Below are 18657 nucleotides of genomic sequence, written 5' to 3' on the forward strand. Positions count from 1 at the left end.
GACATCCCTGCACCCTGCTGAATGCCTTTCATGGCCCTGCATTAACATCACTATGGCACTGACAGAATTACTGCCGCGCTGACTTTAGCTCACTCTGCCCTTTCTGGCCATTCTGCTACTTTTATGCTTAATTTTTAAGCAAAATCTTAAATGTTTCCCATCACATCTCATTTCCCCCTTTGTTTGGTGCTTTGCCATACATATTTGAAGGTTTTGGTCTGTCAGATCCCCCTTCTGGTGAATTGATTGTAATATCCATGCAACCTTGTCTCTTTCAGCTCTCCTCTGCTTTGTTTCTTCGGTCTGTGCCATCCATCTCATCATGGACAGCCTGCTGAGCGGGGCCAGTAAAGGGGCCAGTGCCCTTCAGTTAGTAAAGACCTCATCGCGTCATAGAAGCCACTCGCTGCCTTTACCCCTGTGCGACTGACTGTTACAGAAACAATAAAGCTTAAATTCCTCTTAGACTCAAACAAAAGAGCCATGCATCCGCTGCTGTCCCTCAGTGTCTTTTGGCTGCTGCCCCTGGCCTTGACACTGGACGAAGACTCACCGTTGGACTGCGTCCCACGCAGAACTGTGCCCTATCATAGTGAGTGTTGCTATCTGTCTTGTGTAACTTTTGGCTTACAGTTTTACAATCGATGGCAGCCTCCATGGTTTGAATTTGGACAGACTTATTGGGAAACAGGGTTTAGTCATTGGTGATTGCTCAGTTAATCATGTATATGCTGTCTCCAGGGGATAACGCACACTTGTTTCATGAGGAGGGTGTGTTCAACTACTCGACCATGCTGCTGAGAGAGGACCTGGGTCTGCTAGTGCTGGGGGCCAGGGAGGCAGTGTATGCTCTGGACCTAAACGATGTCTCCAAGAAACTTGCTTCGGTAATAACACCTGTGTTAACATTGTAGTCAAGGCCAGCCCTGCTCTGGAGCAGTGCCAGTTAACTTTCTTATCAAGGCTTTCTTGGCCCAGGGTTAAATACTTTTGAAGAACAAACTTGTGTTTCACTCTAGACTATGAGCTCTGTGTGGTTAAACACATCCTGTGACTAACCAGACTATCTATTTTTTAGCTTAGTAACACTCTATTATTACTCTAATATACAGTATGACTGTCACCCAGCACAAAAAACATCCAGCTTTATTAAAAGTTTTACTTTTTTAAAAATTTTTAACTGATGTGTCTCCACCTAAGTTACACTTTTATCATCATCAGCAGCAGTTGTATCATTACATGGTATGGGCTTGACTCAGCTCTATTCTATTCAGCTCTACTCGCTTTATTCCTCTGGATTTCGTTTTCTATTAGATATATCAATGCAGGGCTCGGTTTTCAGGGATGACCGTTGTTGATCGGTCAAACATACACAGTGTTGTAGCTTTAGCTTGTGTACCACTTCATTCATAAAAGAAGGAAGTACTCTTGTATTAATTTAAGACAAGGGGAGGACATTTTTCTTCTTTGATAACATTGAAACAAAAGGCTTTGTTGCCAGCCTCCCAACACGTTTTAAAATAGACAAGATAAAAAGTGAGAGTGAGAGAGCCTGGTATTGAGAGGACTGCAGTTTTTCACATCACTTTATAGTATCAGCTCAGCTTGCTTGACACCAGATACCAGGTACTATCCACCACATTTGCCTGATGGAAAACCAAAAAAGGCGAGTAAAGTTGAGTAATACATAGTTTGCAGTACAAAGATATTTTTATCTGCTCCTCTAAACTTCTGTCGTCCTAACAACTGCATTGTTGCTCTAACGGGTGTAAAAGATGTTACATTTATCTGTTTTTATAACTGAGTGTGTAACTAAAACTGTTTTCACTCATTTAGGTCAAATGGGAAGTGACAGACAAACAAATCACTGATTGTAAAAACAAAGGGAAAGATCCTGAGGTGAGTCAGGTTCAATATTAACACATTGATTGCATATTGAGCATATGTAGCCATCACTTTTTTAACATCCATTTACAGACGGAGTGTAAAAACTATATCAGAACCCTGCATAAGATGGATGATAACAGGATGTATGTGTGTGGAACCAATGCTTTTGATCCAGAGTGTGACTACATGGTGAGTCAGAGCGCTCCCTCTCTGTTAATATTTCATGCTGTACATTGAAGCGAATTCATAACAACATCAAAAGCACCGGGATTAAACAATGTGTTTGTGCAGTCATACGTGGATGGAAATCTGACTCTGGAGAAAAAAATAGAGGATGGGAAAGGGAAGTGTCCATTTGATCCTTTCCAGAGATATGCCTCTGTCATGGTTGGTGAGTAGCATAACTCAACAGTATAAAATCTTTTTGGAAGAAGTTTAACGCAACCAAATGTTTACATATGTATCTCTGTGCTTGCTGTATTGCCAGATGACAGTCTGTACTCGGCCACGTCAATGAATTTCCTGGGCTCTGAACCCGTCCTGATGCGCAGCTCTGATAGCTCCATACGTTCTGAGTTCAAAAGTTCCTGGCTCAATGGTAAGATGAGAGAAGATGCTACGTTCATGCAAGGTTTTTGCCACCTTGGTGATCGTAGCGGAGTCAAAGTTCATCTTTTTATGTCTTTCTTTTCTCAGAGCCCAACTTTGTTTCCATGGCTCAGATGCCAGAGAGTGAGAACAGTTATCAGGGAGATGATGACAAGGTTTACCTGTTCTTCAGTGAGACAGCTGTGGAGTGCGACTGTTACAACAAACTGGTGGTCTCCCGTGTGGCCCGTGTCTGCAAGGTGAGTCAGTCTTGCATGCACACACTTTTTTTTCACAGCTCTAGTTCCCAATGTAATGTTAACATATAAATAGCACTTCCTCAGCTGCTCTTTTCCACCCTTTCCGCTGCCTGATTGTGCAGACCGTTTGTCTCCATGTTTTTCCATTTGTCTGTGTGGTATTATGATGTCTTTATGTTCTCCCAGGGAGATGTCGGAGGTCTGAGGACTTTACAGAAGAAATGGACATCCTTCCTGAAGGCCAGGATGGACTGCCCAGTGCTGGAGTCCCAGCTTCCCTACATTATCCAGGACACTTACCGCTGGTGTGACCCCCAGCAGCCCTGGAAGGACTGTTTGTTCTTTGCCATCTTCACACCACAGTCGTACGTTTGATATAAAAAACATGTCTGTATCAGAAGGGGGAAGGTTTCTTTCTCTTTAATGGTCTGTGGTGCTCCACTTAGTTCACAATTTCTTTGTATGTGTTTGTGTTTCAGGGACACATCAGGCCTGTCGGCAGTGTGTGTGTACCGCGTGTCTGACATCAGCAGAGTGTTTGCGGAGGGCAAGTATAAGTCTCCAGTCTCCGTAGAAACCTCTTTTGTTAAGTGGGTGATGTATAGCGGAGAAGTCCCCGTCCCTCGGCCCGGAGCTGTGAGTTTGCCCACTATACAGCATGTGTGCATGTATTAGAAGCAATGAGAAATCTCAAAAGGAAACTTTTTTTTACCAGTCTCCCAGCAGGAAGCTGATTCCTTTTGTACTCTGACACCGTTGTTCTCCCTTTTCTCTTTCCTTCCCCTCTTCCCCTGCCAGTGTATAGACAATGCAGCTCGTAAAGACGGCATAAAAGTGTCTCTGGACCTCCCAGACCGGACCCTTCAATTTATCAAAGATAAGCCCCTCATGGACCATGTCATCCAGCCAATAGGACAGAAGCCCTTACTAGTGCGAAGGGGAGCTACATTTACATGCATCATAGTCAACCAAGCACAGGCGGCAGATGGAAACAAGTACCACGTGATGTTCATAGGCACAGGTGTTGTACCTGAATACTGTTGTCACTTTTTTTTGCTTTTTTGTCATCATCTAAATGTAGCATGTTTCTATCTTTTTATATAAAAAGAGGAAGGCACCATTCTGAAAGCTGTTAACTATGATGGAGAAATGTTCATCATAGAAGAAGTACAACTCTTCAAGCCCCCAGAGCCAATCAAGATTCTGAAATTTTCCAACGTCACGGTAATTCAAAACTCTAATATAGCCAAATGAATGGCTTTAAATGACTGTTTCTTATAAATTACAGTATCTCTGTCATGGCTTTGTGTTGTTGTTTTTTTCTTCAATAAATCTTTATTGACAGTAATATTTCAGTACAAAGGCAGTTATTAATGTACATACAAACAAATACAGTAAATAAAGAGCACAAATTATATGTGCTTTCTTATTATTTGAGTCACAGATGCTCTGGATGTATTGTTCAATTTCCCTTTGGAATGCCAAAAAACAGGGGTTTGAGTGACTACATTTAGCTTTGTGAATATTGTATTTCCCTAATATTATTATTAGACATGTAGTTCTTTTTGTTTTTTACATGGCTTTGTGTTTGTGTGTGATGGATCGAAAATTGTACAGGGTCAGCTCTATGCAGGCTCAGACTACGGAGCAGTGCAGATACCACTAGCCACCTGTGGGAGATCCCTTTCCTGTATGGACTGTGTTTTAGCCAGGGACCCATACTGTGGCTGGGACAAAGTTGCTGGAAAATGTGTCACCCTTTCTAATGCACAAAGGTAGGATCATCATATGTCCCATCATATGACGCAAGTGTGAATCCAAACAAAATTTAGATTATCGTGTCTTATTGTCTTTTGCTTTAGTGAACTTATCCAAAGTGTAAAAGATGGAAATGCCACTCTCTGCCCAGGAGCTGGTGAGTGCACACTGCATCATTTGTGCATATTTTTTGTGACTGATATAAAAAGTGAACTGTTAAGTCTGACTGGGTAAACTGGAAAGAGCTATATTTAGGTCATTTGTGGGTCATTGGGAACCTCTGTTTTGCTTTTAGACCCTGTGAAACCTGTGAATCAGAACATCTGGCCAGGTGGCAACCTGAAGCTCCGTTGTCCTTCGCCCTCCAACTTGGCAAATATCAGATGGCAGCAGGACGACCACCCTCTCACCTTTTCACCTCGCCTTCTGCGTCAACCGGATGGACTGCTCATCCTCAACGCCTCAAAATCCAATACTGGTTATTACCGGTGCATATCTGTGGAACGCTCCAAAGTCGCTGAGTACACAACCACTGTTGCAGAGTACCAGGTCAAAGTAGACCCAGATGCTGGCAACGGTGGACACATATTTGGTCCCCAGGCTCAGAGGGGTGGCCCCTCTGTGGCTGGACTGCAGGCTGTAGTGGGGCTGCTAGTGGTTTCTCTTCTTGCTCTTTTGGCCTGGAACTTTTACAAAGGCCACCTACCTCTGCCCTGGGGATGCAGAAACAAGAATAGAGAGCAATCCCAGCAGTCCCGTGAGCAGGGGCATCTCAACGCCACTGTGACCCAACAAGATGCACTGAGGCCTGCATTAGCAGAGGACAAACCACTGGTGTCTGGAGCAGGCACGGGCAGCCCTAATAACAACCACACCGATGGAGAGGTGGGATTCAGTGCCGCAGAGGGGGAGAACGCCCCAGAAGTATCCCTACCGTCTCTGCAGTTTATAGATGATGAGTCAGAAATTTGAAAATGACCAGTACATTATGATCCTCACAGCAAGAATCTCCCAAACTGTTTGTTTCCAGGCAAATGGACTGGATTCATCAATTCTAGTGAGAATTGAAATCTCAATTTATGTGGCATTCACTAAGTTTGAGTATAAAAATATTCAAAGTGGTTTGGAGTTTGTTTTGAGAGACTATACATTGTTGAGACTGAATACACCAAAACATCCTATAATTAGTTTTATTTTGAAACAGATGGAGAGACTCTTTAATTCCTGCTTTACATTTTCATGTCTTTTTTATTACAATTGTAGGTGCATTTTGTAAAATGTGTTTAAAGGAAAAATGTTTGCTATTAAATTTAGATTTATATTTTACAGAGACTGGTATGATATTCACAGGGAATGTAATTTAAAATTGAGCCATTTCATCTCTAACCACTAGTAGCAAAGATTTTAGTTTTATAGTATTAAAACTTTTCTACCTGGTCCTTGTGTTGTTCCAATGTATCCAAATACAGCAGCCAAGATTTACTAGTGTTCAGCAAGACCAGACTTGCAAAGAATGTGAAACACAGTGTGAGTATTACCTGCTGTTATGAATCATCTTTGAGCTTATGTGTATGACGGATCAGTTTTTGAAGTTGAAGCCTCTTGTTTATGTCAGCATTTTTCACAGAGCAATCTTTCGCCAGGTTTGAAACTCCTCCATATGAAAACTGTTTTTATTCACGCAAGCAGTGTGGCTCTATGGATAGCAGCCTCTGTATGTCCCAACACTTTGGTACAGACCAAATATCTTGACAACTGTTGGATAGATTACTGTGAAATGTGGTACATTTGTGTAGTCCCTAGGTTATGAATTGTAATAACTTCAAACTCCTGATTTTTTGTGCCATCATTTATGACCAAATACCTGCAAAACTCATGACTTTGCCATCAGCCTCTCATGTGTACTTGTTTTGGTGCTAATTAGCAAATGTTTGCATACTAACATGCTAAATCAACACAGTGACTTTCTACACTTTTACTTTGTTGTTAATAAATTGTGTGCCCAAAACACAAAACATACTTCAGCAAAGAGTACAAAGGAGAACAAAAATCTTTAATGTGTAATTTTCAGAGTACATTACAAAATGACCTTTTCAGACAGTACAGAGTGATTTGTAGCTAACGATCTGATTTTAAGTGGAAAAGCATTTACAACAATACAACAAAGGACATTGACTATACAGCCTCGATAATAAAACACAATGACTGGTGTCCTGGTCCATCTTGGTCGGTATGGGGCCTCTTATCTCCTGTAGCGGTACCTCTTGAAGTGGAACCACAGCTGGAAGATCCCGTTGGCGAACTGGCAGCGGAAGCCGTGTCGGTGCGAGTACTCCCACTCTCTGTTTACGATCTTGAAGGCAATGTCTTCGTACGGAGGGCCAGCGTGGAACCTTAAAATCCCAAAGTCCTTGTTGTCAGGACTGGGTTCCAGGAAGTACTGCGGGGTGGAGCGCTTGTCGATCAGATCTGGGTAGAAGATGTTGAACTTGTAACCCTGGACGATTTTGGGTGGAGGGTTGTCGAAGTCATAATGGGTCTGGTTGTATTTGTTCCACTCGAAGCCTGTGTGGACCCTGTTGAAGAAGCGGGGTTTCCTGGGGCGGTATTTGTCTGCCCACAGGTACATCTTCCCTGTGACGGGAATCTCCACGCTGAACTGGGCCTCATCATTGCCCATGCCCTCTTTGGCACGACGTACGAATGCGTCCTCTGCGCTCTCGTTGGCATCGCCTAACAGACAGACAGACAGACAGAGAAGATGTCAAAGAAACATCTGTATCACATTAATACAATCAACCGCTGGAAACTCACTGAAACCCTCAGAAAAGACACATTATCATGGATCCCACTGCTTTTTTTGGAAAGACTCATCCTACTATGGCTCTGATTGGCTTACCCTGATATTCTTACCCTCACCAATTTCACTACACATGCCTAAACCTAACCAATCCATCCAAGCAACAAAGGCAACGAGTACTATTCAATCAGAGGCAGAGTAGGGCAGGAAAAGGATCCATAATAATATTGCTGCATGTTGGTTATCAGACCCAGAATGCACTAGAGATGCAAACTCTGACTTACAGGCTCTTTGTGTGTGTGTGTGTGTGTGTGTGTGTGTGTGTGTGTGTGTGTGTGGAATCATACCTGTGACCTGTAGCTGTCTGCGGGCCAGCTGCAGCCTATGTGTGTCCTCTTCCGGGGCGATTGTGTGTGTGTCCAGCGGCAGCTCTGAGGACGTGAGCAGTGTGGGGCTGTAGCGGCCCGAGTCGTACTCCGCCTGGCTCTGCTGGATCAGATCCTCCTCAGTCAACACGGCCTCCACCACCTCACCCTTGTCCTCGTCCTCCTTCTTGTCACCCTTGTCTTCTCCATCCTCGTCTTCGTTCGCGTTTCCTGCTGTAGACGTGGACGGTCCTGCCTCCTCGTCGTCCTCCTCTTCTTCGCTTCTTTTGTTTTTTGTGGAGGAGGAAGATGACTGACCTGGGTCTTCTTCTGCCCTTTCCCTGCTGTTGTAAAAAATATTTGGTGTTAATTTCTGTAAGTGACGAGTCAGTGCAACCACAAGTTTTATATTTACTTTTTTTTACTTTAAAAAAATGGGAAAAAAGCAGAAGTGAGAATTAAGAAGAATCTCACGCTCTGTTCCTGCACAAGTTTCCCACCTCAATGAGGATGTGTACAGGGCAGGTGCAGTCATTTGAGAGCAACTTACGTGTCTTCATCACTTCTCGGTTCCTCTTTGATGATGGGAAACAAAGGTTCACTCTCTACTCCTTGTTCCTGTTTCAGTTTGAACAGCTTCTGACGCAACACATCTTGGTGTCGTTCTCTCAACCTGCAACAAGTTGTATTTATATTTAGCCATCAGTTTTCACTAGCTGCCCATATAGCTTTTTTGGTGCATTTAGCATTAGCATTCAAATCAGCATTTTATTGTTACAGGAGAATCAGGTGGGCGTCCCGACATTGGTACCTGGCTCTTGCCATGTAGACTCTGACTTGCTGCAGCAGACTCTCCCAGTAACCGATGTCAAGATTAGATCCTCCTGCCCGAATCTTCCCCTCAATGTTCAGGTGCAGCGCCTGCAGCTGGCTGTATGTTTTTCCTTTGAACACTGTCTGGACATCAATGCTCACTGCAGTGTTGATGCCCTCACGACGATCACCTGGAGATTCAAAAAGACAAAAAGAAAAAGAAAAATGTGAAATGTAGGTCAGGCAAAATGATTTGTCAGATGGGAACAGGGGTGCAGATGTAACAACAACAGCAGGAGGTAAAGAGCATCTACCTATGATAGAAAATGAGGAAACGGTGTACCTGGTCCTTTCCCAGAGGCCTCCAGTTTTCTCAGTTTGCTGATCTCGTCCTCAGTGATGGTGGTCATGTCTCTCCAGAAGTCCACGTTCTTGCCTTGCTCCAACTCCATATACACCTGTAACAATAATAATAATTATTATGATACATGTAAAGCAACTGTGAGGGGTCAGATAACAATTGAACATATCTCATAGGTTTAAAATCAAAGATGTGTTATAATTCAGCAAACTTTTTAATGCATAAAAACTGTATTGTGGCCCAATGTTTTATAACTAAATATGTACAGTTCTCATATCTAAATGAATAGGTTATGTTATGCCAAATTAGACCGAACTGAATAGAAACCAATTTTCACATCTGAGAGCTTTGAATGATTTCATTATCAAGATAGTCTCTGATTTATTTTCTGTCGATTGTGATATCACTTAAATGACTAATCATTGCAGCTGTATCATTTATGGTCAAACTTCACATGATAAAGACAGGACTCGCATGATTAACTTGTTACATAACCACATCTCTCCTTAAAAAAAGAGTCACACAACTTTTATACTTGAATGTGATGTAGCTACGCACCTTTATGTCCTCTAACAGGTCATCCATGTCAGTGACCGTTAGGCCGTTGAGGAAGGTGTAAGGTTCATGCATCTCAACAGCAAGATCATCATCCTCTGCACTGATGTACTTCGCCAAAAGGTCAATGGGCTTGGCACGACCATCGCGGATCCTAATCTTAGACCTGAGCACACACAAGGTGGTGGGACAATGAGTATATATATATATGTATTAAGGAGTTATTATAAAAGCCTTTAAATCATACCACCAATTATACACTTTGTGACATAAAACATCCAGTCAAATAGTTGCTGTTTATTAAGGCAGGTGTACACACATGAACAACATATACAACCATGTGAATCTAATGACTGCCACCCAGTGTCCAAAATAATACTGCAAGTTAAATCTAAACAAAAAATGACATGACAACAATAAAGATAAATGGCTCCTATACCACCAGAGGAGAAATGATTGTTATGCACTAACCGTAGTTTGGCCTGGTGAAGGTGGAAGTTGTCTTCCTGTTCAGCCCAGGTCTTGAAATGCTCAGCTTCTTTTTCTCTCTGCAGCATCTCCAGCTCTGTCTCTCTCATGGCCTTCTCTCGCTCGCGCTCCAGACGCAGCTGTTTCACCTACATAAACACACAGTTTCTATGATTAAGTATGATGTTTGTAGTGTCTCGAGTGTCCCTCAATACTATTGGTATCTGAAAAAAAAGTACTTAAATTTGTCATAAAATATTTGTTTAGATTGATTTTCAGTACAGTACAATTTTTCCAAACTATACGGAGCTCTTCTCCTCAATCTCAACTATTGTTATTAACAGCAACAGAAATCTTCTCTTCAGTCTCTTAATTCTGCCGCAATAAAGAAACAAACAAAAAAGTTGACACAGTCATACCATCCAAAAACGATCCCACATCTCATACCTTCTGCAGCTCTCTGCGGTTCTCCTCCTGAATACGTTTGTTCCTTTCTTTAAGCTCTTTTTCTCCAAGATGGCCAATGCCTTTTCTATCCAGTGCCTGAGAACACATAAAACCAAGAATCATGGATACTTCAGATCATATAGAAGATAGTTATTATACTTCAAAACCAAATGATGACAAGCAGCTACTCAAACTTGGCCCAAAACTCACCTTCTGCCATTTGAATGTGCCCAACAAGTTGTTGTCACCAAAGGGGTTGTCTGCATTGGTGTATCCCATGTACTCCTCACTCCAGCCCATCTTCTCTCTCCTTTTCTTCTCCTTTGCTTCTTTCTTTGCCAATCTCCTGGCCCTCTTCTCTTCTGGTGTCTCCAGAGCTTTCAGCATATCCCTCTGTTTTTTCTGAGCCTCCTTCTCTTTGCCATCATGAACCTCCCGATCAGACCCCGAGCTCTCAGAAGAGTCTGGTGAACTGGAGCGTTGCCTCCTTCGGTCTCTGTCGGTCCTTTCTCTGCTTCTCTCTCTCCTCCCTCGCTCCCCATCTTCGGTCCTCTTCCTTCGCTCTCTGCTTTTATCTCTCTCGCCTTTTCTCTCCCGGTCTCTGCTGCTGCTCCTCCTCCTCTCTCTATCTCTGTTCCGCTCCCTCCTCTGTGCGTCTCTGTCTCTGGTCGGACTCCCTCGGGCAGGACTTCTCCGTCTCCTCCTCTCTCTGTCACTGCTTCCATCACGGGAGTCTGAGGATGACGGGGATCTTCCCTTTCTCCTCTCTCGAGATGCTCCTCTCCGTTTCTCCGTTTCCTTTCCTTTCCCCCTCACTTTAGGATCATCTGAATCAGAACTGAGACAGTAAAAGTGACATTATGTTATTGTTCCCGCAGGTTCAACTATGGTTTGGAAATTAAAGGAATATATTTTGTTCTCTACTATTCAGCAACAACAACAGAGTAGTGTCGACAGGTTGCCTTTAGATTACATTGATTTTAATTGAAGTTAATACACTGTCTATAAACCCTAGGAAAAACAGACAAAAATGTATGCTCTCAGCCTGATGCATTACAAACTCCTTGACGATAAGCAACACAGTTAACATCTACTAACAAGTCGACTAGTTTACATACTGGATCCTTACCTGCAGTGGAAGTTGCTTTAAGACTTTGGTCGGTTGGGTAAAATGTGCAGGGCAAAAGCATCCTTGCCACTATATTTTCTCTTATCTTATTTTACATACTTTAATTGGAACTAGAGCTCTAAGCGAAGTATGTTTATGCTTTGCCAGAGGCTTTGACTCTGGTTTAGAGACTCACACTGTACTTAAACATAACATAACAATCTTCAGAAATACACAAAAGGAATGATTGTATGAAGGAGAAACCATTTCTGTGGACTGTAAACAAGATAGCACTAATGCAAAGAAGTGAAGACTGCACAGAGCGCTGAGATATATATTGAATAATAAAAAAGAAAATATGGGGGGTAAAATATTTTACATAAATATATACATATACTATTATAGTGTTCAGGGTTATGGCACAGTGCCACAGTTAATTAACAGTCAATAATAAATGATGTTTAATGTCATTTCATTGCATGACAGCAGAGTGTGTGGATAATGGAGAACGTTGTGGATGTGTGCTGATTTACATGTGCATTCTTATATACAGTCTATGGTTCATTCATACAAAGTAACGAAGACTACGGCGGGCTCAGTTTTATTTGAACCGCAACAGGTTTGCAGAAGTTCACGTTATTGCGGATATTTCATATTTTACAACATTTAAAATCACTATTACAGCGGGTCCTGTAGCATGAACTGCGACTCTCACCTGTAGGATCGTCCCTGTTGAGGTCCGGGCCTCCGCTCGCTATCGGAGCCGCCGCTGGAGTCTCTGCTGCCGGACCGTCCGCGGCCACGGGCGGCTTGTTTCGTGTCCGCGGACCTGCTGCGCTCCCTACTGTCATCCGGAGACCGAGACCTGCTAATTCTGGACCGGTTCCGCTGATCCCGGCACCGACTTCTGGACCGACGTCGTGATTTCAGACTCATAACGAACTGCTATCGAGGTGGGGTCCTGATGGTTCTCTGTCGCGTAAATAAGCTGTAACAAAGCAACTAGTCTCCAGCCTGTGCAAAAAATGTACCTATGGATATTTAATTTATTTAATTAGGTTTATGTACTGAAATTTAATGGAAAACTGTTACATTGACTGCGGCAATGTAAATTAGTTAAGCATGTTTATGTTATTATGCACATGTATTTATTATTTTGCGTCTATTTTTATTGTTAATGTAGGCTCCGCAAATTTGGTTCTATTTTTGAGGAAAAATAATAATAACAATAATAATAATAATAATAATAAATATAAATATATATATATATATATATAAACACTTTTTAAAAATAGACTTTCCAAAGTGCTTTGACAAACTAAACAAAAGCAGGATACTCAGAAAGCTATAAAAACAGACTGAAAGTCAAACAATGAGGCCAAAACAAAAACAAGTTTAGATACACAAGAGAGAAGAAAAAAGAGTGGATTAAACATTTCATAAAACAAATACACGTAACTGTGATATGTCAACATTTAAGACAAACCTTTGTCAAGTTCATGATTAAGTTGTTTAAAAGTCAATTATTCAGGCAGCAAAAAGCCACCTTAAAGGGGACCTCGCAGAACATTGGCGCACAAAAAATAAAGTACGAAATAAATCATTATCATTTAACTTTGAAGTTTTTACCAGCACACTGAACGTTTTAAAGTCACATTAACACTCTGGAAACGTGTTGTTGTGTTCTTATAATTAACAGCGAAAATAGGTCAGAGAAACACAAACAACCTGCGTGACGTCAGGAAAGTGGCAAATGTAGTTTTCTGAACTCAGTGTAAATAAAAAAACTCAAGAAATAAACTAACAACTCAACTAATATCCCCAAGTTCAATCACATTATATATATACCGAGTCATTCTGGGGCCACGTTATTTGTCTTCTTGGTTGATTTCAGTCGATAAAGTAATGTTTACAGATGACACCTGGACTACAAATCCCAGAGTGCACAGGGCGCAGCTGGCTGTTTTGAGGGGGAGAAGGAGACTCCTTCACTCTTCTTTACCTTGTCTTCTGTTTTTGGGGCGATATCAAGCACATTTACTGACTCAAGGTTTCAGGTGGATAGTTGTGTTTTTAAACCTCGTATCTGAGCAGCAGGGAGGAACAAACTGTGAGGAGATCCGCTTCCGCTTTAGAGCTTGTTAGTTAGCTTTATATTAGCCAGCAGCTACCAGTAGATTTACGGCTTATATCCGCGGCTCCCCTGCCAAGTAGACAGGCTAAAGCTGGATGCGCTGGCCGGACACAATGCTCTGGTTAGTTTTCCACAGTCTCAGTATTGACTTTGGTAAATAACTCAGCACATTAGTAACAAATCAGCGCAATCGTAGCTTGGTTTGAGCTCAGCCTGTTTGGTTTTGGCCTGTTTCATTGTCTCCGATCATCGAAAGAAAAAAAGAGAAAAAAAATCACACACACACAAGTTGTTTTTTAGTGTGGGCAGGTTGTTGTTAGGTTAAGTCAGCCGTGTTATCAACTGTCGTTATGGCACAACACGATTCCTCTCATGTAGCCAGCTCACAGAAAGCACTCATGTTGGAGATGAAGAGTCTTCAGGAGGAGCCTGTCGAGGGATTCAAAATAACACTGGTGGACGAGGCAGATCTGTACAACTGGGAAGTGGCCATTTTCGGACCCCCCAACACTCATTATGAAGGGGGATACTTTAAGGTAAGAGGAGAACCTGATTTCCTAACGAGGTGGGGAACTGTCACCTGGGAGTTGATGAAAACAACACATGCACCCAGCACATTACAACAGCACTGACACACATTTAGAAAACACCTGAAAGGATAGGGTCTTTTTTTCCAATAGTCAGATGCCCAAATGAACATTTCTCTTGCTGTAATTATCCTCCTGTTCATACTGGCCATTAGCAAAAATCAAAATCCACCGCTCTCAAGATGCATGAAAGTTTATTTGAAGGTAATATGAAGCATCATTCCTCCAAATGAGTCAAATCAACAGTGTATTTGGTGCTAAAGTGTCTTTGCTACTTCCACCGCATGCTCAAAAGGAAAAGATATGACTAACTCAGACTACTGAAGCTTCATATAAGATAAACTTAAATGCATTTTGAGCAAAATCACTGTGGACCCCCCCCCCCCCCCCCCTCACTTGAATTAAAAGCAGGTTTCAAGGGGGTCTTTTAATAGCTAGTATGAACAGGAGGAGGAAAACCACACATGGGAATCTGCCTGTTGTTTTAAGACAGACTTTAAAAACTGTGAACCTATACTTTGAGAAAAAAAAGTGTCTTGAGCAAGAGATAATTACTTCTTCCAAAAGAGTCCTGTAAACACTTAACCAATGTTTAGCTTCTCCAAACCTGTAAAACAGGGGATGTGAATGTTGCTCCAGGATACACAGAGCATGCCTCTTCATCCTGTGTTCCCAAACAGACCCCTACAGATTCAGTGGCCACAATTTACAACTCTACGAATCTGTATTTACTCCTCAGGTTGCCATAGCTTGCAGCGATACGAGATTTATATGCAGCTTAAAATATTGTGGGAGCTTTTGTGATTTTTTGCAGATAGAAACATTACTTCTTCTTAAAAATACACTCACAGGAAATGTTTTACTTTACACTAACACAACCACATATTATGAAATTCTTAACTATTTATCCTGTCAGTAAAAATATGTCTGATGTTGTAATAAAAGAGTCTGTTTTGTGTCCCAGGCTCGGATCAAGTTCCCTATAGACTACCCGTACTCCCCACCTGCCTTCCGGTTCCTCACAAAGATGTGGCACCCAAACATCTATGAGGTGACGTATAACCCAGTTTTAAAACATTAACTCCAACTACTTATAATGTTTGTGTGCACTTGTGTCAATCAATATAATTATAGCCGCCTTGCAGTGGTCACATGATGAAATAAGTTGTTTCTTTCTCTTTTTTTTAGAATGGAGATGTGTGCATTTCTATATTGCACCCTCCAGTGGATGACCCGCAGAGTGGAGAGCTGCCTTCAGAGAGATGGAATCCCACCCAGAATGTCCGGTTAGTGATCTCCCTCATTATCTCTACTCATGTGTCACTCCCTCTGCTTACCTCTCCTTTTTTTTCGCCTTCTGTCAACCACTTCAGTGTTTCACCTGAGTAATTAACCCTAACCCTAACCTTTTTTTTTTTTTTAAATAATAATTCATTAAGCAGTTGAAGGGGTTAACTAGTCCTCTATCAGATAACTCCAGTGTTTTCAAATAATGTTGAGATTGAATATGTGTATTAAAATGAAGAGCAATTTGCAGTGTGTGAAATATTTAGTTTAGGGGTATAACTAATGATTCTATTCATGATCAATTGGTCCACTGATTAAGATCTCAGTTAATTGATTTATTTTTTGGTCTAGAAAAAATCGCATCACTAATTCCCAGAGCCAAAGATGATGTACTACCACCTACCACCACCTACCTTAACAAATTATCAATTAATAACATTGTTGAAAATGTGTCACTTTAATCAAAGCTACTTTTTGAGCCAGCATTAAATGGCAGCTCTGTCATAAATTTATCCTTAACAAAGCTTATGTATTTTAAATTTTTGTTGACATTGTTAGAAAGGGCATAATTTTACTTTGAGTTTATTATTAAGGTTGTAGTGGGTGGTGGTGATTTACTGGGTGTATTATATTGAATGGTAGTGTTAATAGTTTGCCTACTCCATTAATGCACATGAAGGGGGCAAAATATTAGGAACACTTTTCAATTAGTGAACTCCAGTACACCACCACCCACTACGACCTCAGTTATAAACATAAAGTAGAATTATCACCTTTCATTCAACATAATGAAATGGCTAGTGAGTGTATATTCCCTGTCTATTAATGAGTTATTATTCAAATAGATGGTTTCTGTGTTTATATGCTATCTGAAATAGTCTTATTAGAATAATGGTTTATAATGATGCTGTAGTCATCACACTGTGACTCATGTTTTGTGCCCTCAGGACCATTTTGCTGAGTGTGATCTCGCTGCTGAATGAACCCAACACCTTCTCTCCTGCCAACGTGGACGCCTCCGTCATGTACCGCAAATGGAGGGACAGCAAAGGCAAGGACAGGGAATACGTTGAGATCATCAGGTAAAACACAGTCACACAGTATCAGCAAACCTGACCGACTGTGCATTGAGCTTCATCTTCACTGTTGTTTTAACCCCTCAGGCTAAAAATATGAACTCACCATGAATATTCTTGAATATGTCCTCCAGGAAGCAAGTGTTGGCTACCAAGGCCGAGGCTGAGCGTGATGGCGTGAAGGTGCCAACCACACTAGCCGAGTACTGCGTCCGCACACGCGCCCCACCTCCCGACGAAGGCTCTGACCTCTTCTATGACTATTACTATGACGATGACGACGTGGAGGACGGAGATGGCGACTGCTGCTACGATGAAGACGACTCGGGCAATGAGGAGTCTTGACGTGCTTCTTTTGTTTATTTGTTTTTTATTTGTTACAGCACGCCCCTATGTCTAGCTGACATATGCTACACCCCGTTTTTCTGCCCAGGTTGTCATAAATTCTAGGTGTACAACCTGAGAAAGTTTTGACGCCTCCCACCTTTTAAACCAATGAAAAGAGCTGTTTTTTCTTTAGCTTCTGAACTCTTTTCGGAGGCTGAAATCGATGCATCGTTGTGGAAGGGTCTGACCTGGTAAGATTTGCACCAGCACAAAAAAAAGTCATCAGTTCAAAGAATTTAGCAAACTTTTTTTTTTTTTTTTCATCATCATCACAGAAAACCTTACTTTGAGACCTTCAGATATTGCTTTATAGATTTAAGATGTTCACTCCCCTGTACAGTATAAGATGTTGTGGGTTAATACCACTTTCAACAACAGCAACATTTGCACTGGTGCAAACTTTTCTCAGCCTCTTTCTCGCATATCTTTATTTCCTTAATTGTAACTGGGTTTTGCTCACCAGTAGTTGGTCTCAGCAACCGACAGAAGATCGAGGACTTGAAGCAGCCTGTTGGTGTCGAACAGTGTAACTGCAAACTGCAATACATTGAATCAGACATTTCAAAGTCTCGCCGTCTGTCTTGCTCCAGTAAGGACGGGACATCATGGGACAGTGTTTTCAACATTCTTGTGCATGCCAGAACATCTCGGAAGCTTTTTGTCTCTTTTACTGGTGGACTGTTTACCCACATCATGATCTGTTTTCAGCTGGGTGATAACAAAAACTTGCGACGATGGAGATCCTAGAGAACTCTCTATGTGGATGCCAGCTGGGTCAGTGAGGTCAAATCCTCATGTGAACATTTTTTGGCAACATGAAATTGATCTTTGCTGTGTTCTTCTGGTTACTGTTTGATGTGTTTCTGTCATTTTGAGTGTGGGGTTTTGTTATTTGAATTAGCTCAGATAAAGAGCCATGTAGGGTGTTTTTTGGGGAGGTGGGCAGAACTAATTACTGATCAGAAATATATTTCTCCTCAGGTTGGCTCTCTGAGAGACCTGATGGAGCCAAAGACTAAAGCAGCGTAAAAAGAAAGCCCCAAACATTTTATGAATGTTTGTTATATTCTCGTCTTTGTTTTCTGTTTGCTCTAGCTTTGTTACTTTAGCCTCTTTCTTTGGTTAGACATTATGCTTGCAATCTTTGCTTGAGAATGATTTATGTGATGAGATTATTTGGTTTGACTGGCAAAAAAAAAAAAAAAAGCTTCTGTAGAGAATTTTCTGTCAAAAGTTGTTGCAGTATCGGTAAGGATTATCAGTTTTTCAGCCCTGGAAGTGAAAAAGAACAAGGCCACCGTGTTTTAATGTTCTTTGTGTTAGTGGAGAGTGGACGAGTTTTGATATATTTTTTTAGAGTGTATGGGTATCCTCTGTGTGTATTTTGCATCAGCAATATTGATTGTTTAATTTACTCAAATTGGACTTCACACTGAATTTCTCAGGATAATAAAAAAACAATTAAGGTAAGCAATTATTTTCCTCTTCTAGGTGGTCTTCAGAGTTGGTTTACAGCCTCAACAGGAACCATAATCTGATATGCACATGTACGGATGATCAGCTTGTTGTTTTATTCACCTGTGTTTACTTTTTATTTTCAGCTATTTAAAACAAAAATAAAGATTTATTGGGGAAAAAAATATGCACAGTACAGTGTTTGGAGTAAAGTCTGCCACAATTATGTTATAACATGTTATTACAAGTTATATTATTAATATTTACTGTCACATTTTGTACAGCTTTGTTTTTTTTCTTATATACAGTATCATTATAGTG

At 41.4% G+C, this 18657-nt stretch overlaps 3 protein-coding genes across 3 annotated transcripts; 2 read left to right on the forward strand and 1 right to left on the reverse strand.

Moving 5' to 3' along the window:
* The first annotated feature begins 298 nt into the window (after window positions 1–298).
* On the forward strand, window positions 299–5998 carry sema4e (semaphorin 4e). Its single transcript, XM_053330366.1, has 14 exons — window positions 299–592; window positions 742–887; window positions 1837–1899; window positions 1978–2076; window positions 2179–2278; window positions 2375–2485; window positions 2584–2735; window positions 2922–3100; window positions 3215–3371; window positions 3534–3756; window positions 3844–3959; window positions 4353–4510; window positions 4598–4650; window positions 4789–5998. The coding sequence occupies exons 1-14, from the start codon at window positions 484–486 to the stop codon at window positions 5463–5465; spliced, it is 2343 nt and encodes a 780-aa protein (XP_053186341.1). The 5' UTR covers window positions 299–483; the 3' UTR covers window positions 5466–5998.
* A 624-nt stretch (window positions 5999–6622) lies between these two features.
* On the reverse strand, window positions 6623–12368 carry cactin. Its single transcript, XM_053330365.1, has 10 exons — window positions 12126–12368; window positions 10513–11140; window positions 10303–10398; window positions 9859–10004; window positions 9391–9553; window positions 8815–8929; window positions 8470–8662; window positions 8209–8331; window positions 7641–8002; window positions 6623–7226 (listed from the first exon to the last, which is right to left on the reverse strand). Exons 1-10 carry the CDS (start codon window positions 12344–12346, stop codon window positions 6736–6738), a joined length of 2538 nt encoding a protein of 845 aa, XP_053186340.1. The 5' UTR covers window positions 12347–12368; the 3' UTR covers window positions 6623–6735.
* A 1001-nt stretch (window positions 12369–13369) lies between these two features.
* Window positions 13370–18521, forward strand: cdc34b (cell division cycle 34 homolog (S. cerevisiae) b). The gene is made up of 5 exons (XM_053330371.1): window positions 13370–14080; window positions 15096–15182; window positions 15320–15417; window positions 16366–16500; window positions 16629–18521. The coding sequence occupies exons 1-5, from the start codon at window positions 13895–13897 to the stop codon at window positions 16837–16839; spliced, it is 717 nt and encodes a 238-aa protein (XP_053186346.1). The 5' UTR covers window positions 13370–13894; the 3' UTR covers window positions 16840–18521.
* Window positions 18522–18657: the final 136 nt, after the last annotated feature.

This window comes from Scomber japonicus, chromosome 12 (genome assembly GCF_027409825.1).
Source record: "Scomber japonicus isolate fScoJap1 chromosome 12, fScoJap1.pri, whole genome shotgun sequence".
In the NCBI taxonomy this organism is placed as follows: domain Eukaryota; kingdom Metazoa; phylum Chordata; class Actinopteri; order Scombriformes; family Scombridae; genus Scomber; species Scomber japonicus.